Source organism: Amblyomma maculatum, chromosome 9 (genome assembly GCF_055883805.1).
Source record: "Amblyomma maculatum isolate TAMU_Amacu chromosome 9, ASM5588380v1, whole genome shotgun sequence".
Lineage (NCBI taxonomy): Eukaryota > Metazoa > Arthropoda > Arachnida > Ixodida > Ixodidae > Amblyomma > Amblyomma maculatum.
In genome coordinates, this window is record NC_139352.1 from 68,856,282 (window position 1) to 68,874,805 (window position 18,524).

General features: G+C 45.1%; 1 protein-coding gene across 1 annotated transcript in view; it reads right to left on the bottom strand.

Annotated features, from left to right (window-relative positions):
- Window positions 1-1,588: 1,588 nt before the first annotated feature.
- Window positions 1,589-18,524, bottom strand: part of Tmem214 (Transmembrane protein 214) — a 32,084-nt gene continuing 15,148 nt past the window's right edge. The window contains exons 8-12 of the mRNA XM_084578967.1: window positions 10,726-10,852; window positions 9,768-9,864; window positions 8,521-8,689; window positions 5,775-5,926; window positions 1,589-2,535 (exon numbers count right to left, since the gene is read on the bottom strand). Of these exons, the coding sequence (XP_084435093.1) occupies window positions 2,418-2,535; window positions 5,775-5,926; window positions 8,521-8,689; window positions 9,768-9,864; window positions 10,726-10,852 (663 nt within the window). The 3' untranslated portion in view covers window positions 1,589-2,417. The remainder of the gene's footprint in view (window positions 2,536-5,774; window positions 5,927-8,520; window positions 8,690-9,767; window positions 9,865-10,725; window positions 10,853-18,524) is intronic.

The window sequence follows — 18,524 nt, forward strand, 5'->3', positions numbered from 1 at the left end:
AATATTTTATTGCCATACATTCCGATGGGCGCTAACCCTACTTTTCCCCCCAGTCGGCTGCGGAGCCGTAGCCCCCTTCGTTTGTAAACAGGGTGTTGATCTTGGTTGGTCTATACATTGTTGGAGCAGATAGATCGATCATATGCTTTTCGCACTATAGGTCGCCAGCGCACCAAAGACACATACGCATGCATTGGCCAAGCTCGGCACGGGATAGCAGCGGTTAGCGGCGTAACCACGGTGAACGCTGCCCGTGCCTTCAATGCGAAATGAAAGAAGCGCAACATCGAATATAAATATGCACTGTCTAGAGGAAATACACAACATGATATTGGTCTCACTTCACGTTAAATCAAAGCGGCGATGACTAGAGATCATTTTTCGTAGTATCTGTATTCCGCGTTCGGTAACTGCCCGTATGGTTCATGTGTTTGTGTGTACAGTTAGCATCTCGATTATGAAACATAATTGAAAATGAATGTATTGTGAAAGATACAACAGATACATCCTCACAGTTAACTCTGACGAGTTCGGTCTGCTGAAGCGGAGCGCAGTGCTTCGCAGTCGCCCCGGTCGCTAGTGCAGCTGCCGCCGTGCCAAAGGGATGGTGTATATGGTTTGCTGGCGCGCTCAAACAAAACACAAAATAGCACCAAGGTGTCGGATAGCTTTCAGAAGCACCGTGAAACAGCACCGTTGCGCTGCCGCATCAACAGCACAGCCCAAGATGGCGTCAAGAGGAATCCGGAGCAGACTTTCCCAGTTTCGCTCATTCGGGGTGCCACCATCAAACTAAGATGGCTGCGCCCAGGCATCGAAACTAAAATCGTCTATAGTGCACTATATGATAAATGCCCCCCTGTCCACTACCGGTTCAGCCATGTCAGGTAGCCTCAAAACATCAAACCCCGTCAATCAGATATGCTTAGTCACGTCACATTTCATGGCATGACCCATCCATCTATTGGCTAACTTTATGACTGAGGATGCTGCATACGGCCGTGGTTTTTACCAACAGAGCTCTTCATGCTACCACATTAAAGAAAATATACACCATTTTGAGGGTACTCTTTCAAGAGTTGTGACTGTGGTTTAATGTTCAAAGTGACACATGAGCTAAGGGACTGGCATAATTTAAATTGCCTGGTTATGCAGTGGCATCATGCACCCAGAAGAGCGGACTTCAGTGTACTGTAGTTGCAGAATGTGGAAAATTGAGCGGCGTTCCATAATTATATACATGTGCGCACTCCTGAATCGTTTGATCTAATATGCCCGTGAAATGAAAATACCTGAAAAGCTACCACTGAATGTTTAGTTACTACAGTGTCTGTCTGGTGACTTTTTTCACATACATTGCAGCTACCTCTGTACACATCAAAGCTCCAAGCAAGTTAATGCAGTTTTTTAAAAATACACAGCGCAACAAACATAGGACACGCGAGTAGACGGGAACAGCGCTGTTCCCGTCTACTCGCTTGTCCTATGTTTGTTGCGCTGTGTATTTTAAAAAAATGATGCACCAACTAGCTCAACTCACAGTTCTTTTGTAATGCAGTTTTACATCACAAATCGAGAGCACCATGGCAAGAAGTGTAATAAGTATTTTTATTAAGTAGTTTGCCACGCTGGAGCTGTTTCACTCGCACAAGGCGTACTAGCTGTGGCATTCCAGACACACGTTTGACCCATAATACAATGTATATATCAGGAAGTGCACAAAACTAATATAAAAAAAGTTCTCTGGCATGTGTGTTTACATACCTATACCACAATCGCCAGTCAAAGCAGAGCAGCTCAAGCAGAAGCTTTCAAGAAGTGCTTTAGAAGATAACAGACTTCACCAACAGAAACATCTTTTATTGGAGCACTTCAGGGTCCTTAATAATAATGTACCACCGGAAAAGAATGTCACGTACAACATGTGCACAGCTATGGAACATTGCTCGACTGCAGTGAGCACGCTGCTATTTGATGCCAGGTCAGTTGAACTAAGTGATGTGACGCCTGCAACAACATGCTCCTGAAACGCGCGGTGTAGAGGCCACAACAATGTAGGTCACCGTTTTTCTTTGACCTCGCCAAGAGCACCAACAGCCTTTACCTACCCGCTCTCCCCAAACCAACAACCCCGTTTCCTTTCCAGTGTGAATCTTTTTTTCTTTCTTTTTCACACCACACTGCTGTAAAGATGCGTGTGGTGTCAGTGTGTCCAGTCAAACACGATGCATGGGGCCCATTACACGCACACACTGCAACGGTCTCTTGGAGGCTGGAGGTGCAGTGTAATGGTGGACTCCGTTGGCAAAGATCATCTGTTAAGGCCTGTGCTAGAAACTCATGCCCGCGATGTGTGCTTGAAAGGACGACCGGTCCCAAGAACAATGATGTCAGGGGGAGCAGCATGGATGCCGGGGTCACTGAGCCGAGCCAAGCCGTTCCCAAAGCCAGTGGACAGCGACCTGAGCCTGCTTCTGCATGGCCGACGCAAACTCCACAGCATGGCTCTGAAGCTTCTCTGGAGACCATGAGCCCCTGTGTATAAGGGCCAAACAAAGTGCATCATATCATCATCACCCAGAATTCAATTCAAAAAGAAAAATATGCTGCAGAAGTGATGTAGCACTTTTAATCACCGGTATTCTAGCTTGTCTCTCTTTTGACAATAACCCTTTCAGCAGCATCTTATACACCGAAATTCCAGAAACAAATGTCGAAAATCTCAACTTCCACGTCTGCTTTTGGTGTTTTGGCCAGCCACATTTTGCTGAAAGCGATTTTCAAAATGCATGCGTCAGAATATCGGCTTTAGTTAAAGCTAAACTTTTTTAACTAAGGCCCCTATTCTGACTTTGCGATTTTTTAAAATACCATGTACCATGTTTTATATGAGCAAGAAAGATTGCTGTGGCTTGGCTGAGCCAGGTCATGCAAGGAAAAGCTAGTTAGTTACATGAGAGTTTTATGGCGCATAGGCAACTGCAGTCATCATGCACCAAACACATAGTTACACGTCTCTTGTATTAAGTGTCTAGTTGTTAAAATATCTATATCAAATTTAAAAATTGGCTTTCTTCAGAAGCATAAAAACATGCGAAAAATCAACAGTGCACTGCTTGTTCGCCTAAAAGCAAAGCTGAACGAAATGGGATGTGGTGATTGTAAGATGAAGTAAAATGTTCCTTTGTCAGTTCGTCGAGTTTCGTACATGTGATTAAAATACGACTTAGAGTGAGCTCATCACCACAGATTTCACATACAGGTTTGTCCTATTTCGTTAGTAAGAACACGTGTACACCTTAAGTAGACGATATAAATTTACTTCAATAAAACGTTTCATGGCAACATGTTTTCCATTCTACTGAGGTGTGTTGTATGGAATGCAGTTTGCTGTCTGCTTCATGCAGCCTGCCACTCAGCTCTCAGTTTCTTGCACACTAACATCAAGCAGTTTTTGTGGGGCACGGTTACTTGATTTATTTGCAATTTTCTCGCTTGTACAACAAATACATCTGCTTTTTCATTAGCCCTAATCCCAACATCACTGGGGGCCCAGCAGAATATTAAAGTATGTTTTTGAGCCATCATCTTTGCTACGTTGTGTATTATGCTTCCCATCAGGAGTTCAATCACATTTTTGGAGTTTATTGCAGTGAGGACGCAGAATCTGTATGAATGATGTTCTCTTTTATGTTCTCATTAATTATTTCCTCCAAAGCAACACACACAGCGTAACATTAAGCAGTAAAAATTGATGCACACTGAGGAGTCTTACTTTCACTGTTTTTTCATGTACTGTTGCACTTCCAACATAAGTGATCAGTTTTTGAGCCTTCTGTATAAAATGCGGTATAATTTCTATAGGTATTCTTGTAATATGTGCATTTGCGGCGTGTGCGTTTTCTGAAATTTTGTAACAGTCAGGTCGAGAACTGCTAGGAGGATGTACTACAGTCCATATCTTGAGGAAATACTTGGAATTTCACTGACTACGTCTAAGTCGTCAAATTTTTCTTTGAAACAAAAGAGGAGTGGCTTTACTGCCCGGGGCTTGCTGCTAAAGAGCATTCCAGATGGGCATTTCGCGACTACAGAGTAACAAACATATTTTGGCGGAGAATGGATTTTGAGGACGAACGTACACGTTAGTGCAGTTCCTCTAAGGCAGGTTCATTTGTTTCTAAATAAAGGCTGGCTATTTGGGATGTTCTGTAGGCACTGAATGATAACTGTAAACCAAGAATGTGAACTGCATCTAGGCATTTTAAGTAGTATGGCCTCACCGAGCCGTACACTATGCATCCATAACCTAACTTAAAACTGGGCGGCGTCAGCTTCTCGTGCTGCACCTGAGGTCAAATTTACCGCGCCTACGACCTTGGCTTAAGTAAAAGCTTTAAAATAGTAAACCAAAACTCAGTCCTTGGCTAAGGGTGATGCTCCGATTGAGGCAGCGTTGACATCGCAGACATTAAAAAAAAAACAACCTTCAATGTGCATTGAATGGCTGAGATAACAACTGGACTCAGTTAAAATGCCTAAGACAATCCAATAGATGTCCGATTCTTTTTGCGGCCATACATCAGAAGTCATAACTGTTTGTAGTCAAGTCATAGGTTAACCAGAACCTACATCCAGTTTTGGTTTCATCGTTATTGCTGTTCTAAAATAAATACTACTACTAGATATACTGAAAAACGACATTACATAACAGAAAGGTGGAGTTTTAAGAAATGTAATGTGATTACGAACTCAAAATAGCCAGAAAACCACAGGAAGTAGCTCTATAAAGGGAAAGCTTCAGTATCCCAACAACTTTTTTTCTTTTTCCAAGTTACCAACTGCCAAACTGAGGAGATGCAGCTCTTGGATGTATATGGTACCTGCTTGAAGGAATTTAGCAATGCACCTGCCAGGTGTGTGAGCCTGTGAGTTCTTGTGGGAAAACAGTGGATTCAGGCAACACACCTCCGGCTAACTGCACATGAAAAACGCACAGGTACACCATCTGTCAAAAGTTTAGAGGCCAGGCTTACGTCTGTGCTGCATAGCGAGGCTCCTGCAGCCTTTGTGGAAACTCAGCTTATTGGAAGGACCCCAAAAATCTCCTTACCTTCATGAGATTTACAACACTGAGTATGCGTCAGAATCCACACAACACTACTCAGGAGCAAGTTCTCGGGCTCCAAGCATTTTGCAAAATGTGTACCTATTAGGAGTAACAAAGTTAGCGCCAGGCTTGAAAACACCCCAGCGCTACCAAGCGACTGACTGCACAAGATAATATTTTCAAAACAACAAACTCCAATATGTCAATGTGATGACCATAAAACTGATGCACCAGTGAAAGGCCAGGAATGGTCCGCAGCTTTGCTAAGGGGGGAAGACTCATCACACTTCCTTGTTTCCGGTTCCTCCGTAGAGGCACCTTAAACAATCCCACTGCTTACCAAGATACTTTGTTGGGCGAGTTGGTACTTATTCATTATTAATATAAACAGCGCGAACACGAAGACAAAGGACAAAATAAAAGAAAGCCACAGTACAAGCGCTGTTTGTGTTCGCGCTGTTTATATTAATAATGAATCCCACTGCTGTCGTCGTACTCGATCTGCAAATGAAATGTGCGCCCCAATTTCTGAAACGAAAGAATCGCGCTGCGCTGTCGGGAGCCGAGCGAGTTACTTCGGTCTCCGCAGGAATTGCTCCTTCGTTCCGAGGTGAGTGAGCAATGCCACACAAGGATAGTCATCTCTCATGCAAACTTTACATACGTGAGTAAGTTGTCCGTCAGCCAGTGCGCCGAGAGGCGGGCTCCGTGGACCACGTGCTCCAGCAGCCAGCCCACACACCCGCCCACCACACTCCACGTCTCGTGCGCCACTCCCAGGACGCTCTCCACGCACACGGGAACCCACTCGTTGCCCTGCGAATGCGGCGGTCCACCTCATCACCGAGAGAATGCGTATGCGTGAAAATGCGATGCATTGTGCCAGAGATCTACACTGTACCTGAAACCAGGGAAATAATTTAGGCTGCACAGTACAGTCGCAGTACAGTACTGATCCATGGACACAGCCAGTCTCGAGTGAAGCACACGCTTCGTAACGACTTTTGCAATGCTAAACGTAAACCGCAATATGGTTCGATCAGTGTAATCGCTCAATTATTCGCGCTAAAATTCGGCACACAAAGAAAGCATACAACCGTCTATCGTTTTTAATACCAATTTGGATGATGTCCTCGCTTGATCCGAACAGAATTCATTAGAAATCTGTGTCGTCTGCAGCATTCGTGACCCATAGGAAGCCTTCTTTTGGGTCACCAATGATGCAGATGATGTGGATTTCGAATAAATTCTTGCAGAATTAGACAAGTATACATCATCATTTAAACTGGTATCAAGAATGATAGATGGTTGTATGTTATCTGCGTGCTCAATTTAAGCCCGAATAAGCGAGCAATTTAACCGATAGAAGCATATTACAGTTCACAAAATCACAGGTTATATACCATGCCCACGTCCATTTGGATCCACAGTAAAGAATAAAAAATTTATTCACTGCTAAAATTTCAGCTATCGAATGCATTTTCTCTCAATATCTCTTTTCATTGCCTTGGTTTACACTCAGAAACACATCAGTTGGCTGAAAAGACTGTATACACAAGCAGTCTCGCAAATGATCAGTAGTTATGACAGATGTAGTCATAATGCTACATGGATAACTGCTTCTGAAGTTCCGAATAACTGCAACTTCGAAGCTGATTGAAAGTTCCGAAGTGGATCGGAGGCAGCAACTTCCAATCAGACAAAACGATAGAATAAATTTGTAGAAATTAACAAAGTGGCATAAAGAAAGACCATTCTCCTTACACTACTTAAAAATCTAAATGAGCTAGACAAAAAGGTCCTCCCGCACTCTAATAAAAGCTTTATTAACCTGACCGAAACAATTTGTCATCTTTAGCTAACAATGAAAAATAAACAAGCATTTGCGACGTTTACACTCTAGCCACCATTTGTCATCTTCAGCTAACAATGAAAAATAAACAAGCTTTTGCAATGTTTACACTCTAGCCACCATTTAGGAAAAGATTTGGGCATGGCACACTCAAGTGTAAGCTTGATCACAATATGGACACTCGTTCTATATAAACAAATCAAAAATAATATTTTATAATTCAACTGCTGAGGTTGTAATAATCTGTACAAGCCTTACCTGTGCCAGCACAAGAAACTTGAATTTGTTGCTCATCGGCGCATATCTCCTCGAGATAAACAACCCGTTTGAGGAAGTTAGCAAGTAAATATTTACGGGCTGACGTCCAAGAGCCCATACCTGAAGTCTAAGTTTTCATTTCTTTTCCCTCCCATTATTTCTAAGCACTTGTCAGTCTGGCGTGATTTAGTTTGAGACATATGCAAAGAATGCGTCAAAATACCAGCTTCTGCATTACGACTATGATGTCGTCAAGCTCATCACACATTTAACGAATGAGAATGATTTGTCTTCGTTTCCTGTTTTCTTTTATTTCAGTGCTGCACTCAGCGACTGTGCAAAAGTAGGTGAAAACCACCCACTGCGTCGAAAGCAGGTGGGAAGTGAGCAGTAAGGTTTTCTCGCTCTCTACGGCAGCAGAGGGCCTAACTCCGCAAGCAAAAGTACCGCTGCTTGTGCGGCAATTGCAAAGAAAGAGCGTGCGCTATACCCAAGACCAGCCATGCCATGTGGCGCAGTCTTTGTCAAAAGCTTAGAGGCCAAAAGGTCTGCTTTCAAGAAGTGTAGTGGCACCTTCTTTGGCACTCACTGGTCTTTCCACTCGGAGACTGCAGCACAAAAATATTCTAACCCTCAGGAGATTTGGAACATCAAAAATGCATTAAAAGCCACATGGTGTGGCTCAGAAGCAGATTCCCTGGGCTTTCACAAAGAATGCACCTACCATCACAGCTAAACTCACGCTACCCAACACCACCTGCGACTGCTATCCTCTGCGGCTAAATTTTACAACTTTACAAATCCCCGTTTCTCAATAAGTCTGACTGCTGCATCGGGATCCTCTACTTCAGTACAGTGCGAAGTGTTCTTGAATTCAGGTCTTCGAGCATCAATTTTCGAGCTTGAAAACTCGTGAATTCAGCCTCTGAGCATGGAGTGCTCACAAAGCGGGGAAGCCTGGCAGTTATGGAAGCCTGGCAGTTATATCAGAAAGGAGCTATATACAACAATATATAATATATACAAGTGCCCATCACAGTTGCACACTGTAGTAGAATGAATGGCTGCCTGCAGAAAACCTAACCCACCCAATGGCATTTACTTTTAAAAGTACTCCCCAATGTTGCAAATATATTGCCGTCCTCTGCAGTTCTGGCAGTTGCTGAGCAACAGCCCTTTCACAATGACTCCCACAGCACAGATACCTTCCCCTGCAAGTCACGGCAACAGTGTCTCCTCCCAAACTGTCATGGTGACAATGTCTCCCCTGAAGTGCTGTGAAATGATCTGCAGTGCTCACCCACAGTAGCAGGCTGTGCGTGTGCCGGAGCACCTGCGTTCGGAGCGGCTCACTATTGGTCCACGCAGCCACAGCTAGCTTTGCCAGCTGCTCCCAGGCTGCCTCCAGAGGTGGACCTAGCCGCCGGCTAGCCTCGGAGTACCACACGGGAAGCTTCTCGGCCGCCCATCTGCACACAGGAAGAGGCAATAATTAGTAATATCCAAGGAAAGTGCCAAGACTGCATAGCAAAAAAAATTATCATTAGACACCTAATTACTCAACTTTTATCTAGACCTTGTAGCTTCAGGGTCTCCATCATGACTCTTTTGACCAATTCCACACATACAACAAATTGCGATCCGAACAATCAGCATTTTTTAGGCATCCTAGGCCTCGTCCTTCCAAAATGACCACATGACAATGTCTACAACAGGCCAACTGAAAGATACACACTACTACTAAAGCTACTGTAAAATGGTGACGTGAAGTTTGAACCCCAAACTCCCGGCATACATCAAAGGCTCCTAAAGTGGCCTTCACGAAGGCCAAGGTAGCGCACACATCCATCGTTCGTCAAGTTTTACAAATAACTGTGCCAAAGACTAGCCTTTTCCCCTTCTGGCCATTCTTCTTCTCCAGGTCATGCTGTCTCGAATTACAGAAAGATTATGATGAAGCAATCACAGTTGAGTCAAATTTGTAAAAAAAATCCCCAGCCGGAGCCTTGTGTGGCACCAAGCAAATATGTGCTTTTTGTGAAAATACCGAAGTGCTCTTTTTGAACAATGACCTCACCTTGATATGGGATAGGCTGTCACTCTGGCTACGGGAGCAACAAGTGAATGCGCCTTTTTTTTTTTTTTTTAGTTCCCAGTCTCACGCCCAACTACAAGAGAAATGACACGTGCCATCCCCTGAGAAGTTGATGAATTCTCTTTTGATTCGTGGAATCAGTATGTTTGCAGAAAACATTTCAGCCTCGCAGGCATAGTTCGGCACGACGAGCTCACAGCTAAGGGAACAGGTTGTTGGTGAAATAGATTGGAATCGTAGAACGGAGCACTGGCTGAGAGGGCACTTTTTCACCTCTTTTTACATGCCATCCAAAGTACACAATCTTCTTTGGCTAAAGCCTTTCCCACTGTAAAACATTCCTTAATCCCACACTGCATATAGGCACGGACAGAAAAGTGTTAAAGCAGAGTGGACTCACGTGGAGCGCACCCCCCCCCCCTTAACGTGCACTAAATGCAAAGCGCACTCACGTGGACCCCTCGTTTAAGTATACGGCAGCCTGCGTTGAGCTTTTCTGCCAGGCCGACAGCAGGCCAGTGTCCTTCAGTAGAGCGTGCGTCCCAGAACCTGTGCACATGCACACAAGAAAATTCACGTTCCAATGCCCTGCTTGCGAGCAACCAGAGTTTCTGCGCAGAACTTTCTTCAGCTCTGCATGGCAGAGCTTGGTCAGTCTCTACAACGCGGTTAGATTCTGCGTGTCACTCACAGCTACTGAGCAGCCTCATGAACCACAGGTAGCCACAATTTATCATGTGCCACTGAGCCTTTCAAATCTGCCACTGTGGGAAGAAAGGCAATCAGTTTACTCAAAGGATAACCAAATACCAAAATAAATCACTTTGTTTCACAGTAAGGGTTACTACAGACCTCAATGACATGTTAGTCTATGAATACTAATTATTGACTCTTTTTAATTTGTACCGGTTTAAAACGCACACCTCTGTGCAAGCGTCTCATGCACAGGCTTGTGTGTGGGCGATTTTTCTTTGCAAGAAAAAGAATGCTTATCAAGGAACCCACAGCAAATGCACAGAAAAAAGAGTGCGGGCAGAGGGGTTGGGGGAGAGGAGAGAGGGTTATTCATGCCAGTTTCATTTCATCATGAAGAGACCTTGATAAACTCTATAACAACAGCTCTTCCTTAGCAAAACAGTTCCCTTTCCAAGGCAATGACACGAGAATGTTTCAACTGACATAGAAGTGAAATTTACCCCCAAAGGATTGGTATAAATCTCCAGATCTAGCAAGCGTAAATCCTTGCACGTGCCACCCTCTATGGGTGGCTCACCATCAAGAGGTGTCACCATAATGGCTGGCAACACTGAGAGCAACAATGTAGAGAGGAGGTGCATAAGACAGAGGTCGCTGCTTTCGCCCTAGAGCCAAAGTTCAAACTCAGTTGTGGACCAGAAGACCGAGACTTACGCTCGAAGCGGCCGCCGTGCTGTAGCCGCACGTCCCAGAAGACAAGGCCACCCACGCCGAGCACCACGGTGGTCAAGAGTAGCCGAACCCAGGGAAAGCCCGGCCCACCCATCTTACGCTCAAGTGCCTGCATGGTGGATGTGAATGCGTAAAGTGAAGTCATTCTGTCAGCTAACAGCTACAGCACTGGCGTGAAATCACTGCGAAGACGGATTAGCGAGTACAAACATATTTTTATTTTCTTTATGTTGGTATACATGTCTATATTAGCACAATTTTATGCCAGGTAATGATTAATCATACAAAAGTTAATTGCAGTCTCATTTGCTTTGAATGTCTTTTATGGAATGCACTTCATTCAAGCACTATCACGAATACAGAGACCAGGCACCTAAACGCGTGGTGCATGCCAGTTGCAATCATAGGCAGTGATCACAGTAATCATCCTTAATCCCAAGTAAACTACCATGTTCCAGTATAAGTCACCCTAATCCACCTTAATACACCTTAATCTAACATTATTGGTTTGGTTTGTGGGGTTTTCCGGAAATATTGACCACCTGGGGTTCTTTAACGTGCACCGACATCGCACACACATGGACGCCGAGGCCAGGATTCGATCCCGCGTCCTTGGGCACAGTAGTCGAGTGCCTTAACTGCTGCGCCACCCTGGCGGAGCCCTTAATCTAACATTATCTCGCTTAATAAAGGGCAGCAGTGATCATCCTAAATTAGCTTAAAAAGTAATAAGTGTAGTAAGTCCTTTTAAAGTTGGATCATCAGATCAGGATACAAATAAAATTTATGGAGATAGATTTTGATTTAGGTGCATTCCATCTGTTCAAAACCAGCAGAAAAGAAACCTTGGACAGCAACTCTGAAACGCATTCCATACTAAATCCCTCGAGCACAGTTACCCTCGACGCATCCGCTGCGGCAGTCTTTGGCTGTACTCTGACCCTTCTGGTCATAACAAGCTGCCTAGCTTGCATTCTAAAACAACAGCTAAGCAAACCAGCAACAACGGACGCACCATGAATGTATCATGGTTAGTCATGGGACTACAGTTTCCACGGTTACTTGATACAACACTGAATTTGGCTACAGTTCCTGCAATCTTTTCGAAGAAGACATAAAGTTAATACAGTTTTATTTTTTATTCAATTTTTTCTCAATCTGAAGAGTGCTGCTATGTATAATATATGGCCTTTTTTTTTTTTCCTTTAGCATTGCCAAGCATAACTTTACTCTCCGAGCTTAATCATTGCAATGGTAAAATGAAGAAACTGCTACACAAATTGGCTCATGCTTCCTTTTTTTTTAACTTGCTGTTAAAAATGACGCATAATAGGCAGGTTTACACCTACCTGTGTGAAAATAAGACTTGGTTTATTAAGTGCTTCACAATGAGCTGCTTATGAAGATATAAGTCTTGGAGAAAAAAATCTTTATGGACATGACCTTTGTGCTCAATCATCTGTTTCAGCTAAACGGCTACGCAAGTGCCATAGTTCTCTACCAGCGATTACAAAACTCTGCTGCTAGGCTACATAGGTGGCACACACTTCCCTGTTGCCGAGTTGTTTTCATTTGCGCACAATGATACGCGGCCTCGGATACAAAACCGGTGACCTCGCACCCCACAGCTGCGACACGTTAATCGAAACTGCGGCTTTCAGCTGAGAATGCAACAATCGCATTTGCGTTCACGGAGCGCTTATTCCTCATGCCGTGACGTTGATTGTTCCGACATTAGCGACGCGACAGGGAAGAAGCGGTGCGAGCTATTTTCTGGAGCCACGGGGAGTTGTACAGCTAGCGCTTCCTCTACTTTCTATTCCTTTCTTTTTTTTTTTTTTTTTAAGCTATGCGGAGAAGCCACTGCGGCTTTCCGGATAGCGACGGCGCGTATGACCGCGCGGTGCCTCCGTAGCCGGCAGACCTACGCCTCGAGCAAATACCCGGCGCGAGCTTGCGTGCAGAGCACTTTCGGGGAACAAAGCGCAAAATTAGAGCGATCGAAGAATGCAAAGGTGGGCTTTGCGGCTGCGTTGCACCCGCAAGACTACGACGGGTCGCGGCAGCAATCGCGGTGCATACTGACCTTTCCTCAGGGCACGCGAATGCCGCTCATAGCAGTCATCAGTGCCGCGGGGACGCAATCAACGCGGTCACCGACACTTTGCCAATAAAAACTGCTCCGCGGACACCAAAAGAAGGCCGCCGAAGTGCACTATCGACCACCGCACGCGAACAGAGCCGCGCATGCGGCAGACGAACGCACGAACACACCAACAGCAGGCGACGCTGCTGCCATCTGCGCGCGACGCTTGTTGTTTGTTGACAAGTCGCTCGTGATTGAACATGTGGCGCGTACGGACGCCGACTAGCCGGCGACCCTCACCCGTATAATCGCGAAGGAAAATACAGCAAAAACACTGCGTGCAAAAGCGTACTGTGCGGGGGCTGATCGGGTCAACGCACCAACAGGTCGTCGTTTCTGTTCTGTCGCCGCAAACGGCGTAGGCAACATCAGTCGGGGGTGTGCGCATTCTGCATCGCCAGTAGAAAGGTGCGGACCTTACATGAGGCAAGGATTTTGATATGAAACGAAGGAGCTGGTCGATTCTTCAGCGACGAAAAAAACCGCTCGCCGTCGGCATACGCGTATTAAAACCCAGGCAGCCCAAGCGCTGGAAAAAACAGACGGATGCGGGGGCGGATTTACTATATGCCGCACGCTCGTCTGTTTATTCTTTTTCGTGTTTCTTTTTTTTTTCTAACGTCCGCCTAGCTTTCCGCTGCTTCGGCCGTCACCTTCCTCCTCCGAAACGAGAAAAACAAAGTTCAGAAATGGCGACTAACCTCGCAAACGTGACGGACGACTCGCGATAAGCATAGAATACACCATTTAAACTGAACACCGAAGAGTCTGTTCAACACAACATCCGGTTAATTGGGACAGCTTTTCTCAGCAATATCAAGGCTGCAACCTCATTTACAACAACCCCGCCGGGGTGGCGCAGTGGTTACGGCGCTCGACTACTGTTCCCAAAGACGCGGGATCGAATCCCGGCCTTGGCGGCCGCTTTTCGATGGAGGCGAAAAGCAAGGCGCCCGTGTGCTGTGCGATGTCAGTGCACGTTAAAGAACCCCAGGTGGTCGAAATTTCCGGAGTCCTCCACTACGGCGTCTCTCATAGCCTGAGTTGCTTTGGGACGTTAAACCCCACAAACCAACCAACCATCATTTACAACAAACTTTTCCTTCTGTCTGAGCGCATTTCCTTCAATACATTTCGATTCTACATTGTATTCTCGTTTACCAGAGTAGCACACATATATATGCGTGATAAAATACATGAGATTTAAGTGCATCATAACTTCTTGCAGGTGCCAGATTGCCACGTAAAACGACCGACACTACCTAAAGGAACACTTTTTTTAAAGCTTGCTTACCTCTTACGCTACCGCCAGCAACTCAGGCTGCCCAGCAAGAAGCGTCAGCTGATAGGGACAGCTGATAGGAATGCTTAAGGTTATCCACTTATCTGCTGGCCTCTCCAAACCTCTACGACTGATTCCATAGGCCGGCCGGCATATGCATGCTCCCAACAAAAAGCCCATCTGAAGGAGTATAGGTCACTCAAATCATATCTCAAGCCAAAATAACGGCCGCGAATGAGCACAACAATCAGCGTTGTGGCCTCAATCTCAATGTGCCAGAAGCTCAGGAGCGTAGTTCACGCTACTGTACTGCTACTGTACTGCACGTGTGCATGTTGAAGTAGTAAGAGATTACGGTATGAAGATCAGAAAGTATGCCAGACAAGATGTCACACAGATGAAGCAATCAGCACGTTAATTTGCGGAGTGTACGATGAGGGGCTAGTTGGTAATGTACGAACTTGGAATGAAAGCCCAGGTGGTCGGAACTCCTAGAGCCTTCGACTATGGCATCTTCTCACTCTTTTCAACTCTATATGTACCTTGTCTATTCGACCAAAGATGACCGAATTCTAAGAACCTTGTTTTTGCCACTTCTTTTCTTACTATGTTGCAATGAAATCGAATCCCCACTCTGAAGCGACGAGAACTCATGCTGAGAATGTGCAGCCGTTAAAAGAACTAGCACCTTTGCCAATGCACATTGAACAGTTGAGGCTGTGAGTGCTGTACTTCTGCTTAAGACTGCGTGAAAGCATGTGAAAGTAGTTAGGAACAGTATATTTCCCCCCCCCCCCCCCCCCCCCACACACACACAGAAAGAACAGTTCTCCAATGCATTCCTTTACTTTGGTGACTGTCGGCTATAACAAGTCCTTAATTACCTGTCCCCTGTCTGAATGATTACCAGCGCAACCACAGACATATACACCACTATGTTAAAAAAATATATGCACCGCTATTTTTTCAGAGAAATTGCACGCCACTTCTTCGCTCAGTACCCTGCCCCTTGTCAGGTCTGTTCGCCCTCCAACGTTGCACGTACACAGTCCCATTGAGCACACAATTTTATCAATGCTTGACACACCGCAAGGATGTTGGGCAACTGATGGAAGTACCACTTGATAAGCCAACCAAATATCCCTAGTTATCAGGTGACAACCGATAATCAGCATATACCAGCAGCTTTAGTTCTACTGATAACCACCACATTATGCATCCTATGGCGACACATTTCATCTTGTTTCAGCAGCTTTCATCTTCCGTTATGTAGTGACTCCGCACTGTACAATGAGGGAAGACCAAAGTGGGAAAAAATGTACGGTCTCATAATTACCACTACCAATTGACTAATATCAGAGCATCAGGTATATTAACCGAGTTATAAACATCAACGATAATTCATGTTGCCAAATCTCCCGGTGCTTCGTGCGATTTGCTGCATGCTTGAACGATGGCATTTTCGGGAGCCCTTTCTAGTAGCCAGTAAAGCGGCCACGCATTCGAATTTCAGCTTGCACGCACAAATCCTCGCATTCTCTTGGTCTCGGACTGCAATGCTTTGCGATGTTTTTTCCTCAAAAAAGCATCCCAAAACTGCTTTGAGTAGATGGAACGTATCAACACACCACCACATTCAGTCTATGCACACAGCACTAACAATGAAGACATCTGTGCGAGCTCAATTGAAGAGCCGGTGACGACATGAGATGTAGCAAGTAACCGCCCTCTATGCTAAGGCCGTGCCAACTGCATTTCAAGGTCTCAAGTGTTCTGTGTTTGCCCATGTTTAGAACAGTCGTTTTAGTTAAAAAACAAAAACAGCCTCAAACACTGCTAACCCAACTGCTCTCCTGCCCACAGCTGTAAGTGAAAACATAAATGTGCTCCCAAGAAAGCCAAATTCTTTTAGAAAGAACTTAAAACATTAAAAAATTAGACACTGGTGCAAGCCAGAGTATTTAAGGGGCTTTACAATGTCGCATATAGTTGAAGCGTGAGCTTTTTCAAACAGTATCAAACATAACAGTAATTATGCATCAAGTTAACCTCTTCCCGGTTAGTTGATTTTGTTTGTAGAGGCACATTAGGATGCTTTATTCATATCAGCTCGTCCTTAGCTAGCTTGAAACTCTCACATTGCCTGATAGTTCCTCTTAAGCTGAACTTCCCTAAACTAGACTCCAATTATCTCAAGCTCGCACTTCACACTATAAACAAATTATGTTACACTAAACACTCCTATGAAAAATGTGCACACTGATCACCTACCAGATACTATAGCAGCATAGCTAATTCAGAAAGGCATGGCTTAATTAAGAACAAACAGGGGTTCAGTTCCCATTTCACTCTCCCATCTCAACAGAGTTGCCCAAGTTGGCAGTATCTGCCAACTCAGCCAGGTCATGCGTGGTCTCGTGACGTTACACAAACCACCGACCAACCCGGCCGTGCCACCTGCCAGAGGTATGTATGCTGATGAAAGTGCTTTATTTGCCTACGCTTACATGGTATAACCTCTAAAAAAGCATTTCATGCTTAATAATTCTCTTGCACAGAAACACGGCACTCTCAGCATTCTTGCCAGCATTGGAATGCGTCCTTGAAGTAGCTCTTGTGAAGCACACTAAGCACCTTCTGCAATTCACGTTGAATCTCCACACAGGGCTGCAGAGTCCTCAACCATTGATCCGGATCTTCATCTATGGGAAGAGGCTAAAGCCAGCAAAAGCTAAATCTAAGAAGCGAGATGATGTTTCAGGCAATGAACTTCCATATGAAGAGAGCTGGGTGACAGGAGTGTGCACTGTCGTCGCGTAGCAATCTGTTTTTCACTTACCACTAATATGTCACACCTTCACTCAATTCCTTTCCTCACATGCTTTAGAACCTGGTAGCAGAACTCACTTTTGACAATTTCACCACCACAATAAGCAAATTCATGATGCACAACACTGCAGATCCCAAAAAATGACAGCAGGTGTGCCTTAGGCTGAGCTGCAGATCTGCCTCGTTTTTTAAAGCGTTAGCTCTATTGCATTCGAGAGTTTCGTATTATTCCAACTCCTTAGTACCTCATGCATTCCACAGATGGCTCTACGCACTCCTGCGCTGTTGTTTCATCTTGCAGTGTGCAGCACAAACATCGTCGTCTCCATCATCGTGTACAGGCTTGAAAACACCGTGATATCACCGCCATCGATTAAGCCTTGTGTAAAACTGCAACACACTCTCACACTGTGCAGTAAACACCGTCGCCTACACCCAGTTCTAACTGCAAACTCCTCTCGTGCTGTGCATTGAATATCGTCGTCTTTATGAATATTCATCTACACTGCTCCTTCATTTAACCTAGGTAAATATGCTCTACACATACGCCACTGTCGCTAAAGGCAGAGACCGCATCCATGCCAGAAAGGCTGCCGAAACCACTGAACAACGAAAAGCGAGACTAGACCATTGCCAACAAGCTTACCAGTGTAGAAGCGAGCAAGACTGAAGCAGCAGCAGTGCAATTTTCTCAAAATGTTCAACCAACTAGCCCCTGTCACTGCTTTGCTTGGCAGCCGCGACTGCAGCTGTGACCAATGGCTAACGCTCGTGAAGCTTGGCTCGTGGATAGTTGAGCCTCTACAGTTTTCTGTCTTAAAGATTGTGGACTCTTCCACTGTGAAAACAGTTGCTTCGTCTCATGACTGTACCCAAATTTCATCACTAGCACTCATGAAGGAGGAGTTATCACCGGCACCATGACAGAGTCTCTTAGGCAGGCTTGCACACAGTGTTCCTTCTGCCCCTGGATGAACTTGAAGCAACAACGTGCATTTTAAAATCATACATGACATTTGTTTGCACAGCTCGGTATGGACACATCAGCAATGGCAACAATGTTGTGAATTTTCTCCGGCGATCCTCATGCACAAATTGTCAAATGGATTCTACACTTTCAGAGGCCGAGCTTGTTGGTCCTCCTGATCCCTCGTCCTCTTCATGTGACGTTTTGTTGCCTTTGAACAGCATGTGCTACTGAAAATACCTTGCATGACGTATCACCATAATTTTGCCAAACCATGCCAAAGTCTCTGTGTGATATTTGCGCAGTTTCACGCAGGATTTCACGTTCACTTTGTGTCCTAACATACTGGTCATGACAGAATCACAGGCTTGGTAATGCATGCAGTCAGAACAGCTCCTGATGACATACACAAGGCAATAGCTTTTGACGCGCTGAGTGAAGAAGGTTGCTGCTTCCTGTGAATGTACAGGAAGCCTTATGCTGTCCTCTGTTGGCATCTTACAAAAAAACTTGTGTCTCAAACCCTGTCTCAAGCTACCTCGTATGCTGAGTGTAGC